This window comes from Camelus ferus, chromosome 14 (genome assembly GCF_009834535.1).
Source record: "Camelus ferus isolate YT-003-E chromosome 14, BCGSAC_Cfer_1.0, whole genome shotgun sequence".
Lineage (NCBI taxonomy): Eukaryota > Metazoa > Chordata > Mammalia > Artiodactyla > Camelidae > Camelus > Camelus ferus.
Genome location: NC_045709.1, coordinates 21,459,342 through 21,474,044, shown reverse-complemented (window position 1 = coordinate 21,474,044; position 14,703 = coordinate 21,459,342). Strand labels below are relative to the sequence as shown.

Here is a 14,703-nt window from a genome sequence, read left to right as displayed (position 1 = left end):
CAAAGAACTGGTTAATTTCTTCCTTGCGATCAAAGGCTCTGACCTTCCCACACACGGGGACACAGAAGCCCCGGAACCGTGATGACCAGCACTGAAGGTGTCTCCACACAGAAGGTGCACGGCAGCCGACCTTTCCTGTGAAGTGCGGCTTGTGTTCTTCCGACAGCACTGGCTTACGAGGTGCTCATTACACCTTAGAGGTTCTGATTCCTTGATGGTAAGGAAGGTGCCAAAACCAGGTATTTGAACGGTTTTCCTTGGCTAGCTAAATTTCTCCAGTTTTTACCAAAACTGAAAAGATCTGAGGTTGCTTCTAGGGATGTTATATTTATTGGAAAGACCAAGTAGCATTCACTAAGTGAAAGATTCATTTAACTTATTAAAGTGTATTTTTGCTTAAGTCATGATACTTAGTTACAAGGGAAAGAAGGAAAAGTCAGACAATCTTACAAAGAGAAGAAAGAACTCTCCATCCCTCTGTGTTTAAATACGGCTGCTGAGAAGGTGGCCGGGGGACGCCGGCACCGGGGAAGGATGGACTGACTACATTAGGGACCAGCGAACCATGGCACGACGGCCAACTCTGGCAGACTTCCTGGATTTGTACAGCCTTAGAACTTAGAATGGCTTTTACATCTTGAAATGGCTGGGGGAAAAAAATCAAAAGTGGAATATTTTGTGAGATGTGAAAAGTATATGCAGTTCGAATTTCAGCATCCATCAATCAGGTTTTATTGGAACTCAGCCAGTCTTATTTATGTACCTTCTAAGGCTCCTTTTGTGAATAATTTTAGGGACAACTGGCCTGCAAAGCCTAAAATATTTACTCTCTGGCTCTTTACTGAAAAAAAAGTTCCCCAGTCCCTAGGGCTGGATGCCCTCTAAGGTCCCTTTCACCTCCAAATTCCTAGGAACTTTATTCCATAGACAATCTGGGCTCCTCCATCAAAGACAACGCACAGAACACACGTCAGCCTGATCATCTAATGGCCCACAAAGAACTGTTTATTTTGCGCTGTCATCATCTCCCACGGAGTACGTCAAGTAATGCTGACTCAGAACGTACCACGGACCTCCCAGATGTTAATTCCTTTTCAAGGTAGGCTCTTGGTTCTCGAAAGCAACACTGATGCTTTTTAGCAATTTTATGCTATTAACAACTTTAACAGACCGTCTGAAAATTTACCAACTATAATGAAAATGAAAAAGCCCAACTCCCCTAGGAGTTCATACCATAAAATATTTATTCACAAGCAAAATGATTTTCCCCTGCCTTCGGTTATTAAAAAAATCTGACAGAGTATCTTCGCTGATACCAATTGCCAACATGGTTTTACATTATTCAGTCATGAGACAGAGAGATGATGGGTAAAGACAGAGAGAGGTGACAGAAGGGACAGCTAACTGATGACAGATGACTACAGATGGAGACACAGATATGTACAAGACCATTCCTCACCACCCTTAATTACAAGTCTTGGTTTTGCTAGCAGGTGGAGCTTGACTTGCACACACTTCAACTTATAAGTAAACAACACAAATAAACTCACTTGAATTTCAGACCACTGGTAATGAATACAGGGCCTGCTGAGGACTAAGAGGAAAACAAAAACTAACTTTGTGGGGGAGAAAGGCTGTATCTCTTTGAAAAGCTTTGTCTCGACTTACTAGTCCCGACTGCCCGAAAAACAAGCCATTTTGATAACGACAGTATAGAAAGCCCCTGGTTTGCAAAGTCAGTCGTATCTGTGGCTTAAATTTCATCCCAAGTCTCAGATTACGGCTGAGGACCTTCACTAGGCGTCTCTGTAAAGCATTTCTTTGGATTTTTATAGGGAAAAGAAGAAAATGTTTTTATCGGATCCAGGCAGAGACGCTGATTGTCACTTATGACAACAGTAGTTACCTTCACTCAGTGCTACGCAGACTTGGAGATCGAACACCAAAGAGAATGAAATGCCAAGTCACACCACATGGCAACACTGAAAGTAACTTGGAGAAGTAGCGGGTGATTGAGTTTATGATTTCAGTATAAAAACATCTAATTACTTCTTCTCGGATGTCACTGTGAAGGCAGAGATTTAGGAGATACCATCGCGAAGGGGGAGGGTTTTATGACCATACCACCCGCTACTTTGAGATTAAAACAATCCCAGAGTTCATCAAGGGCATTAGTTAAGGAACCATGCAATTTCTTTCAGTCTCTTTTTAATGTAGAAAATCACTTTGTAATAAGATTTCTACACAAGGTAAAAAAGCACAAAATAGACCCCAAAAAGCACAAAAATAGACAATATATAGGTATCTTTTTACAATGAAATCAAGATGGGAAACACTGAAGTCAGTGATTAACCTCAGAGTTCAAACTGGTTTCCTTTTATAATAGTTGTTCTCCACACATCTCCCCCTAAACCATAGATGCTTATTGAAAAACTGGCCCAGGCCAAAGGGAGCGAACAGGTATTCTGATCTTGTACAATAAAAAGCAAAAAAGAATAACGATGAAACAATAAAACCCCTTAATCCACCAGTTTCCAAAGTTCTTCTGACACCATACCTCAAGGGCACTTAAGGGCTCACATCTGTCACACAATGTCATCGTCAACAACATGGGCATCTCCAGGTGATGCGTTTTCCCATCATAAATCAATCACGCACCGGACGAAGCATATCCAGAAACGTCAATTCAGGAAAAGACGTTTTCATACAGTTTGGGGGCAAATGAAGCCATCCAAGAGAATCGTGCCATGAATAGCCCCACCATGCGCAAACTTCCACCTGGAGCATCCTTCCCGAGTCCACAGCTTCTGCTCTCCTGTCTGGCACGGGAACCGGCCACACCTTGCGTTACACGGTCACAGCGGGGTACATCTTCTGTTCACTGTTAGTGTGAGGGAAGGGGGCCTGGATCTGCCTGTAGCCTGTCTGCAGGCTGTCCAGAAAAGGGGGCACGGGGGTCATGGGCACCGAGTCATGCTGCACTGGGTACCCCACGTAGGGGGCATGCAGGTACTGCCCCTGGTGGGGCACGATCTGGGTGGCCTGCTGGCAGTTCAGCACCGAGAAGTTTGTGGGCATGTTGACATACACGTTGTTCATGGTCCCCTCCGGCAAGCAACAGTTGGTCTGCGACCTGGTGGGGGGCGCCCGGGCCCCCGAGTTGGCGCTGGAGCTGGAGCTGGCCGCTGTGCTGGACTGGCGGGACGAAGACCCTCGGGAAGTGCTGGCGCTGGGGATCATGGGGATGGTCTCCATCAGGCGGGTGCCCCCCGGGGCCCGGCTCTGCTGGGGCTCCTGCTTGGGCCGGAGGCATCGGCAGCAGCAGGCCGCCACGAGCGAGCCCAAGATGATGAAGGCGACAAACACGGACCCGACGATGAGGAAGGGCACGTAGATGGGGACTGAAGGAAAGGAGAGAAACAAACTGTGGTGACTTCCCGTAAGAAGGCCGCGAACGTCGGGGGTGGGCAGTGGAGATGGAGCAATGGCGACGCTGAGACCCACACTCAGGAGCCCAGGCCGGGCTGGTCTGGGCACTGACGAGCCCACAGAAGCTCCGTCCTTTATCAAGTGCTTAGAAAAGGTGGTCGGACCCCACAGGTGGGACGGCTTGGGCCCCCCAGCAAGACTGTTAACATCACTGGTGGGGGGAAGGCACAGCTCAGGGGTAGAGTGTGTGCTTAGCATGCACGAGGTCCTGGGTTCCATCCCCAGCACCTCCATCTAAAAAAATAAGTAAATAAGTAAACCTAATTCCCCCACCCTGCAAAAAAAAACAAGCGAACAACCATCTACAGCTAGACGGCAACACTGACTGAGACAAATACCCGATGCAGCAAAAGCCTGAGTGTAAGGTTTCAGGACTGCTCAAGAACTCCCACAGTAACTGAACTGTGCACGTTTCTGTCCGCTAGTTACGGGACCTGCATGGAAACGAGTTTAAGTTATTTAAAAGTCTTTTTTTTTTCCAGACATTTATTTACATTCCTTGCAAACTTCTTTTATCAATGTTTAGCAAGTTCTTGTTTCATAGGCAAATAAATCAGAAATTGAGGTCAGGCTCTAGTCACAACTACTTCCGAAAAGAGTTTGTAAGGTACAGAGATCAAAGAAGTGTTAAAAGGGAAAAAAAAAAGCCCTCCACGTAAAAAAAGCTTGCCTCACTGAAGGCTGCTTCTTAGGAGGTGGGCCTGGCATGGGGTTGGGAGCGAGCTGTCCAGGTAGAGGGGCATCCAGTTTTAAATTATTTTACCTAAAAAGATCTTTGAGGAGCCATGGGGAGAGCACTACAGGGTTTCAGAAGCTGGACACCCCAGCTGATGGGCACAGAGAATCTAGAGGGAGGAGTCTGTGGAATCCCACCCTGCATTACCAAGAACCCATGTCTTTTGACGTGTGCCTGCCCGCCTCCTTGACTATTTGATCAGACATCACATGGGGACTGGTCCACTGGTGTTGGCAAAGCACAGTGCCAGCACGTGGTACAGGCAGGCGCTCAGCTCTCCTGAGCCTGAGGTCAGAGACACAGCATCCTCTGACCGTGCCCTGGGCGGCTCTGGTACTCTGGGGTCAGTGCTTCTAGAACACAGTACCCTATGGAGTCCTGGAGAAAAGTAAAAGGTACTTTATAAGCAGGTAACCAGAGGCTGACAATTGAAGGTTTCCTTAACCTGCAGTGCAGATCAGGGTAAATACATTATTTATGATAATGCCCCTTGGGCGGGTAGAAACCCTGGCCACAGAGTGTATAGCCCAGAAGCATGTTCCGATGACACCAGCTCTTCAGGGTAACCACGGCTGTGGGAGGGCACCAGGTGCCCGGCTCTTCCCTGTGGGTGCTATAAATATTTCATTCTCTAAGTTAAAATACTGGCCCTATATGTTATTAAGAAATAAACAAATAATGTGAAAAAAATACCCCAGACATTATAGCAAAACTAGCTGAAAGCAGTCCAAGTCCACATAATGAGTTTTGGGGGAGAAATAACTGTTCTCTTTCCGGGATTTTAATTGGGAGCGTGAATAACTATACAGGGCAGAGAAGGCAGTGTCGCTGGAAGCCCTCGGCGCTTCTCAATTAGACGTACTGTCCTAGACTCCACAACAGACGTGAGACGGACAGAATCTTTAGGAAAAAAAAGATTTAAAAGTAGGATTTAGAAGGCACCCCCACCGACCGCCAGCTGCCTACTGATTTGTTCAGTCATCCCAACTTTCTGGAGACCATCAGCCGCCAAAGCGGCAGACAGAGGAAGCAGTCTGTCCTGGGCTCATTTTTCCAGGTTTATTCCAGGACCACACACCCTGCCACGCGGCTCGCCTTTTAAGACAGCGCTTCTGGAATTAACTCTCCCTTCTCCTCAGAGTCAGGGCCGCGGACCAGTAGAAGCTAATGAAATGCCTGACAGCAAAGGGAAGGGTGCCAAAGGAGGCGCCTCTCCCTACGCCCCAGGCAGCCCTGCGAACGCGGCTGGAACCCCGCGCTCGGCTGTGGAAAAGTCCTCCCCTACTCAGAACCAACTGCAGAAGCAGCGGAGACGCCCCTCTGTGACAGGTGCGCCCTTCCACCCGGACCACATCCTCCCTCCCGCACACAAACTGGGGTAGCCCCTCGAGGGAGAGGGTCCAGGACGCTTGTGACAAGCGAAGGAAGTAGAACCTAGCCAACGCTTTCTGGCATTTATTTTTCCAATTCTAACTCGGGCAATTTAAAAACTACAATTAAAAAAAATCAAAGCCACAGAGAGCGGATTGGCAGCGCTCTGATTGTCACACCGACAAAAGTCTGAGTGGTAAGGAGACAGAGGAGGGAGACAGGTGTAGCCCGGTCTCACCGAGGATTCGACTCCCTGGGCACCCCAGGGCAGCCTAGAGGAGCTGCCTTCCCTCTGAGGAGCCTTCAAGTGCCCCTGCCAGCCCTCCCGCGAGGGGGCGCCCCCGAGACACCACCCCTTCCTAGGAATTAGACCTATGGAGACAGGAGACATGCGAGGGGACACAGGATCCTGGGCAGGAGGCACCTGGGGCTGTCGGCAGCCCACCGTACATTGGATGTTACGTTTGCTTTGGGAAATCCAAGCCAAGCCACTCGTTAGCTGGCAGATGGGGAAACTGAGGCCCAGGGCGGTGAACGGTGCCCCGCTTCGCACACATTAATGGTTGGGTCAGAATACAGGCACGCCTCCCGTCCCCAGACCCCTTCCCCTTCCTGAAATTTCAGGCTCCGAATTCCCGTCCCCTCTCCAAGCTTCTGGGTCCTGCCGGCTAGGCAAGGCCCCTTCTCCCCTTTCCGCTCCGCCCGGCCCACCTACCTGCCGAACCGTCGGGGCCGTCTTTGTCCGCGCGGCCAGGCTCGCCGGCGCCCTGCTGGCGGTCGTTGTCGCAGCCGCCCTGGTCCAGGCGCGCCTCGGCGCTGGAGCAGCAGTAGCGCAACGCGCAGCTGCCGCAGCAGATGGTGGCGTCGCCGCCGTCGAAGCGCTCGGGGCACTGGAAGCCGATGCGCCAGACGCCCTGCGCGTCCAGCCAGCCGTGGCAGTACTCGCCGCTGGCCCGCGCCCCCGCCGCCAGCAGCGCGGCCAGCAGCAGCCGCAGGAGCGAAGCGGCGTCCCGAGAGGCGGCGGACGGGCGGCGTCCGCCCCACATGGCACCACCCTGGGCGCGGGCGGCGCGTCTCCAAGGGGCGCAGAGCCGACTCCGGGAGGGGCTGAGGCCGGGACCTCTTCGCTGAGTGTCCGTTCCGTGGAGCTTTCCACGCAGGCCACTGCTCCCCGCCGCGACGTCCGGGAGCTAAGCCATGCCCTCCCTCGGCCGGTGGCCTGGTCCCGCCGGAGAACGCCCTGAGAGTGGGCACGCACTGCTAAAAGTCTGCGGGTGCGAGTCAGAGGGCCCCCGGGGCTGCCGTCCCGCAGTCCCCGGAGGCTTCAGCCGCGACAGGGCCCTCCCGGTGCATCCCCGAGGGGACGCTCGCTCAAGCCGGACGACCGCTGGGCCCCGGAGCCAGGGCGCTCCCGCAGAGTGTAAGCCTCGGGGTCCCGCACGCGAGTCGGGGCGCGTCTCCCCTCCTTTATTCCCCTCTCGGGCGGAGAAAAGGGGCCAAGAAGGCGGGCAGCGGGCGCAAAACTCCGGGCAGCAAGTGCAGCAGCCGGCCGCGCTCAGTCTCCTGCGCTCCGAACTCGGTCCGCATGGCTCCGGCCGCGCCGCCCGGGCAGCCCTCCGGGTGCAGCCCCAAAACTCCGCTCCGCAAGAAGGACTGTCGATCCTCCCGGCGCACGCGGGCGGCCAGGACGCGGACGAGGGTCTGGCGCGCCCCGCCGGAGTCCCGGGAGCCGGCCCGGGCTGGCGGCGTCCGCGGCTGCTGCTGGGCGCCGGTCCAGATATGTGGCTCGCCCCGCTCCCCCTCCTCCGCTCTCCGGACGCAGCGCGCTGAGTCCGGCTCCCCCTTCTCCCCTGCTGCTGCGCCCTCGGGAGGTGTGCACCGATGGGCGCCTCCCACGGAAGTTTCAGTCCTCCGGGCTATGGAAGAAACAGAGCGCAACGGCGCCCGCAAACCCGCGCGCCCAGCTCCAACTAGCCCGCTACGCCGCTGCGCCGCGCTCTTAAGAGGGGTCGGCGCCGCGGGCGCGCATGCGCTCGCCCCTCCCCCCCCCCCCCCCCCCCCCCGCCTCCCGGCGCCCAGGGCCCTTCACCTTCGGACTTGGGTGGAGAGGAGCCGAGCGGCTGCTGGCGGTGGGCTGCCGGCCAGAGCAGGCGCAGGGGCAAACGGAGCTTAAGCAATCTGGGCCTCGCAGACACATAACAAGATTCGTACTAACAGCAGACTCTTTGCTTACTGAAGGTCTTAGGCATTCAAAATTCCATTTGATTCTCCAAACTTCCCAAAGGATTCTAATTATGCTCCATTTTACAGACACTGAAGGTGCCACTCAGATGAAGGGTCCCTCTCAGCTCCCAGCAGCTGCTGTCCAGGCCCGGCCAGTCACTGGCCCCGCCTGGGCAGCGCGGTGGGCTTGGGGTTCTCCAAGGTGGGACGCAGAGCTCCGCGCAGACGCGCCACATTTGGCCGCTGCCTGGCTGATTCGTGCCGCTTCTTTTCTTTCTACATTTGGACATAGCGATTTATTGGATTCAAGCAGAAAGGTGCCTCCCTTCAACATTTGGCCCTAGTGGTGTAGACAGCTGCAGTTAGGAAGCAAACAAGGTTCCGACAGACCAGCAAGGCGGCTTTGATGCGGAGAAATTAATAGCTCCTGTCTCACGGAAGCTGAGACGACAGGTGCTGATGCAATTCAAGCAGCAGTGATTATTTTTAAAGGAACTGATGGCCCTTCCGACACGGTCTGGAAGTTAGCGACCTGAAATCTAGGCCCAGCCCTACCACGAAAAGAATCCTGCACTTTGCTAGCCTCAGTGGAACACAGGATGTGCTGACCACTGAGGTCTCTTCCAAGTCCGAGACTGCGGAACACGAGGTGATCTTACTCACAGGGAAGACTCCGCTGTTCAGACCCCACGGGGCACTTGTGCAGGCCTCGTGACTAGGCGTGCACTGGCCCCAGAGAGTCAAAGGAAGCAAACACCTTCGTCTTTCCTGTAAACCTCTGTCCCAACACTACACTGTATACCACTGCATTTTTGGTGGGCTATTTTTAGCGACATAAAATGATGTATTTTAAATGCACCAGCCTCCACCTTTTCTTAGTAAGTTAGGAAAATTTTCATATCAATTTTCATATCAATTGGGTACTGGAGATTCACCAAGAAGCCAAACATGACGGCCATTTTCTTCAAACAGAGCTTGAAATCTCTGGAGTAAAGCAGAAATTAGCCAGAGAGACAAAGAACTGAATAAGCAAAGCTGGTACAAGTGTTAGAAAGCTATGATCAGAGTTCACAAATGATAAATGCTGGAGAGGGTGTGGAGAAAAGGGAGCCCTCCTACACTGCTGGTGGGAATGCAGTTTGGTGCAGCCATTATGGAAAACAGCACAGAGATTCCTCAAAAAACTAAAAACAGACTTACCATATGATCCAGCAACCCCACTCCTGGGCATATATCCAGAGGGAACCTTAATTCAAAAAGACACATGCACCCCAATGTTCACAGCAGCACTAGTTACAATAGCCAAGACATGGAAACAACCTCAATGCCCATCGACAGATGACTGGATAAAGAAGCTGTGGTATACTAATACAGTGGAATACTACTCAGCCATAAAAAATAATGAAATAATGCCATTTGCAGCAACATGGATGGAACTGGAGATTGTTTTTCTAAGTGAAATAAGCCAGAAAGAGAAAAATACCATATGATATCACTTATATGTGGAATCTAAAAAGAAATTGACACAAATGGACTTATCTACAAACAGAAACAGACTCACAGACATAGAAAACAAACTTACGGTCACCAAAGGGGAAAGGGGGGTGGGAAGGGATAAATTCGGAGTTTGAGATATCCAGATATATCCTACTATATATAAAATAGATAAGCAACAAGTTTATACTGTAGAGCTCAGGGAATTATATTCAATATCTTCTAGTAACCTACAATGGAAAGGAATATGTGTATGTATATGCATGACTGAAACATGCTGTACATCTGAAATTGACACAGCACTGTAAACTGACTATGTCAATTTTAAAAAAGAGAAAGCTCTGATGGGTGATACACAGCATCACTTTAAGCATATACTTGGGGTGGGGAGCGGAGGGAGGGGAGAAAAATCATCAAAGGCATGGCACTTAGGCCAGAAGTAGCTGAAAGGTTTTCAATTAGAGTCTTTTTCTTAGAAGACACCATCAGCTAACGTTTCTTGGGGGCTTTCTCTATGCCAGGCACGGTGCTGTGTTTTACATGCATCACCTCATTGAATCCTCATTGCAACCCTATGAAGAAGACGTAATTAACTCTCCTCATTGTACTGGTTGAGGATAACTTACCCAATCCTTACAGACAGAAGGTGACAGTTTGCCTGGACAGCACGTGGTGGTCCAAGCAGACTCCCAAGCTGGCCCACCACACTGCTGGACACCAGTCTCCACTACGGAAAGCCCAGAATTGACTGTGAACTCTATACTAATCACCAGATGGTTAGGCATCGTAATTTTCTCCTGGCACCATAAAATGATGTGGCTGGTGTTCAGACGGTTAATACTTTACTTTTTTCCCCTACTTTTGGAAAAAAGAGTCATGCAAGGGAATTGTACATTTCTTCAGACAGTGCCCAAGCCATACCATCCACCCTATTCATTTATCCTCTTCTCCAAAAGACCCACGATTTGTCAGTTTATTTATGAAGAAAGCCATGGTGACCATATGCATGTTGAAATTGATTTAGTGACCTGATGATGGTGCCAGAGCTTAAACACTGTAAGTTTTCCCCAAATGGTTCACAATTTAATCCACAACCAGACTTGGAAGTGCAGAGCTTTGAGCAAATCCATCCCTTTCTTTTACTGCTGTGTCCCTGCATTCCTTAGAAGTCAGAGAGGCCTGTTTCATGGTTACTCCAAGTGGTGGGTGACTGTCTTCAATGCTCGGAGAGCCTTTATTTCACTCTGTTACTCCCTCTGAATTGATCTTACTTTTTCTTTGTGTGCCTAGTATGTTGTCTTGAAATTTTATAAAATTAGTTGTCGAATACTTCCTGAGCATCTTTGTGGGAGGTGCTACTGGGAGATAATAAGGTGGTGGTGGTCCGTCCATAACAAACAAAAAGGAATTTCCTCACCATCCTCAACAGACAGCCTTAAACTATTTTACTAGTCTCTTCTGAGAAACTGTAACTAGTCACCATAACATATAGGTAGTACTATTAATAATTTATTATAATCAAAACTAAATGTCAAGCAGTCTGCCAAAGCACATTTAAACACACGTGAAGGCGTGCCCTCCTCCCGTTTAAGAAGCTGGATTCTAGACGTTAACTGCAGAAGTATACTTTCAGGGTAGTCTGCCTTTCAGCCCACCTATATATACATATAAAATACAGCTGATTTCAAAACAAACTTCTAACATATCTTCAAGAATACAAGTGCAAAGTCATAGAACTAAAGAAATGATTACTTCTAACTTTGCTAACTGGCGTTGGTGCAGATCACATGGAGGTAATCATATTTCATTTGGCTGACAGGTCTAAAAGCTGCAAGATCTACAGTGTTTTTCTGTAAGTTTCAACAAGAGCAAAAGGTTCTTACCGTCTGCACACCATTCAGCAGCCTGTTTAGAAGAATGGCTTCCCCTGCGTTCATTCATTTCTTTCCCTCTTCGTTTATAAACAGAAGTCATGTTGAAAATTCACATTTGGTTTACCAGGAGTTCTTTTAAGTTTAAAGTGTTTGCGTTAACAAATAAGACTTCAAATCCAAACAAATATGTTCATTTACATTTCTTTTAATTTTGTCATATGGTTCCTTAACTTCATCTGAAAATAAAATCATTCATAAAGTTCTGAAAAAAAGTCTTTCTTGTTGCTTTAAAATTTTTCATCTTTCATCTTCCTGGTTTTTTCCCTTGTAATTAATATACTGACTTTCAGAAAAGTAATTTCCATATTTGAAATTCTTTTTCTTCTCATCTATGATTAACTTTAAACATTTGACAGACTTCTCTCCCTTCACCATCCTTCCCCGTAACCCCAGAGTTCTACTGAGCCATTTTTAAGTCAATTTTGATGTTTACTATTGTTTTATTTTCTTTTTGGAGATATGGAGTTAAAAACCACCCAGGACATCTCCCAATAATGCCAGAGTATCTAAAAAGGGTGGCATAAACAAAATCAAAGTAACCTCAGAAAGCCTGAAGCAAATTTCTGCAAATCATACATCAGAGAAGAGCCTAGTATCCAGAGTATATATACAACTCGACAACAAAGGCTAACAACCCAATCAAAAAACAGGTAAAGGACTTGAACACACATTTCTCCAGAGAAAACACACCACGAGGACATGAGAAGATCATGAGTTAGCATCATTAGTCATAGGGGAAACGCCAGTCAAGGTCACAATAACATTCACAGCTACTAGGATGACAACAGTAATAATAATAAACAGAAAATAACAAGGGCTGGAGAGCACGCAGAGAAACTGGGACCCTCATACACTGCTAGTTGAGAATGTAAAGCCACCGTGTGAGACAGTGTGATGGTTCCTCCAAAGTTAGACACGGAATTACCACACAGCCCTGCAATCCCACTCCTAACACATCCCCAAAGGAGCTAAAAAGATATGTCCACACAAAAACCCGAGCATCAAGGTTCATAGCAGCACTATTCACAACAGCCAGAAGTAGAAGCAATTCCGTGTCCATCCATGATGAACAGATAAACAGAATGTGCTGTATCCATCCAACTGGAATATTATTTGGCCATAAAAAAGGAATGTAGTACTGATACACACTACAACACAAATGGCCCTTGAAAACACCATGATAAATGAAAGAAGCCAGACATGAAGGGCACATAGTGTATAATCCCATTTACATGAAATGTCCAGAATAGGGCAGTCCACAGAGACGGAAAGACACTTGAGGTCTTCCTAAAATGGGAAGCCGCTGGGGTCACAGCCCTACACCTGTGGACCCAGAGGGGTGAGGTGCAGTGACAGGGGTATGAGCTAGAAACAGTCTGAGGAAAGTAGACATCCATCCAAAGATGAGGCGGCAAATGTGTGCGGATTCAAAACGGCAGGAGGATGGGTTGGTTACTGCACAGATCCAGATTCAATTCCCGCCCCCCAAACATTGTGTTCATGTCTCTACTGATGTACTGGGATCACGAAGCCTTTTGTCTCCCAGTCTAGACAACAGCTCCTTAAAGGCAGAAAACAAATCGTGCTTATCTTTGGGGCCTCACAGTGTAGACAGTTTACCCAGTCAGTAAACACTTAAAAGCACATGCTGTGTGCCAGGCACAAAAATAGTGAATATTGAAGTGTTAATTTCAAGGCCTTGAAATCAGTAACGATGAAAGCCATTCTGAGCGTAGCAGTTTGGATATAAAACATCTGGTAAGACCAGGTCTACCACCTGGCACCGGGGATGAAGTCCTTAGACTCGGACTTGGGTTCAGAGGGAAGGAATTCCTAGCAGAGCCTCCCATGGCCCCGCCCCGCAGACCTGCTTTGGAGGCTAAAGGTGAGAGTGGTTTGCAACGAAGGAAGATGAGAAAAGGAACAAGCTGTTTCCTGGGTGTCCCCAGGTGAAATCGAAAAGTTCACCATCTACCGAATCGGTGCCCACAGCTCTCCTCGTCTGTGGTGTAGGGGGAACGGGGCATCCCAGGTCTTCGGCAGGCCTGAGCCAGGTCCGCGAGGCTCCTGGCCCCAGCAGGTGAGGCGGCACCACTGAGCGTCAGGGATGGCCAGGAAGCTGCCAGCCTCGGTGGGCACCAGAAGGGCAAGTCTGAGGTTACTCTGCAGGGATTCCCACGATGGTGAGGAATTTCCTCATGGGCCGGGGCTGGTCCCTGCACAGCACGACAGGGAGGCAAAAGGTCTAAAATCACTTAGCACAAAATTATGTTGTTTTACGTAGAATTTGAATATAATTCCGTATTTTTAACTGAAGTCATTCAGAAGGCGCTTTGGGGTCGCAGGTTCCTTGGGATTCCTCTCTTCAGATCACTGTTTTTCTATGACCGGGTCACAGAAAAAAATCCCATTCATCCTGGGTGTTTAGATTTGATACAAACAGGAATTCCCTTCATCAAACCTGCCTCACCAGTCTCCTGGTAAAAACATAAAAAGATAAAAGAACCATTGTGCTGCTGATTTGAGCAGAAACGGAATGATGGAATTCACAGCGCGGCCACAGCCCTCCTAATTAGCCCTGCCCACATACTTCAACTTTTCTAAACCAAGCCCTCCCCCATTTTACAGTTTCAACTTTTTTTTTTTTTTTTTTGGATCTTTGGATTAGTAAGAGATTTTCTTTGGCTTTTGCAAGAAGTCAAACTCTCAGGAAACAACTGAATTAAAACTTCATATTTGCTTAAAAGTCCTTAGCACCTCGCATCTGTGTTTCCTCAAAATGTCCCCACTGGAAGAAGAAAGGGAAAATGTTCTGCATTGTGCAGGATTCAAATGAGCAGGAAAGCATCTGATGAGTCCCACAGCCTACTCGCGTTAGCATCCCAATTACACCTTAAGACTTGTTAAGTATTGCAGACATTCTGCAGCTTGACAGCATTCAGGAGACTTCTCGTTTGATATTGTAAGTTCTCGTATAATGTAACGGTTCTCTGGAGGGTCTCCAACCTACTAGCCTTCATTACCTAATTAGAAGAAAGGGCTTTTAAAAATGTTTTTATGTCAGAAAATATGCTTGAATGGCTCTGAGACGGAGGCTCAATCAGCTAATAACGACTATTGACTACTGAACACCTGGTACGTGCCAGGCACTGTGCTAAACTCTTTGATATCATTATAGTGTCTCTTCCAATAAGTGTGTTATTAAGTAAGCTAAAAAAAAAAAAAAGGTTTAAATTCATCCACTTTTCTAAAATTTCCCAGTAAGTTAAAAAGGAACCTGCAGCCCACGCAGAACATCATCCCATTGATTTTAACACAAGCATCGTTAGCACCCCTTCCGAGGCCTCTCTTTTCAACGCGCTGGGTTCTGATGTTACACAAGTGAGATGTCTTAGGGGAGGAAACGCGTGTCCCTGGCATTCTTAGTCTCCATGACCAGTCTCCTTCATGGTGCAC

At 48.6% G+C, this 14,703-nt stretch overlaps 1 protein-coding gene across 1 annotated transcript; it reads right to left on the bottom strand.

Annotated features, from left to right (window-relative positions):
* Positions 1–1,222: 1,222 nt before the first annotated feature.
* Positions 1,223–6,675, bottom strand: SHISA2 (shisa family member 2). Its single transcript, XM_032496426.1, has 2 exons — positions 6,312–6,675; positions 1,223–3,401 (listed from the first exon to the last, which is right to left on the bottom strand). Exons 1-2 carry the CDS (start codon positions 6,640–6,642, stop codon positions 2,848–2,850), a joined length of 885 nt encoding a protein of 294 aa, XP_032352317.1. The 5' UTR covers positions 6,643–6,675; the 3' UTR covers positions 1,223–2,847.
* Between the last annotated feature and the right edge of the window lie 8,028 nt (positions 6,676–14,703).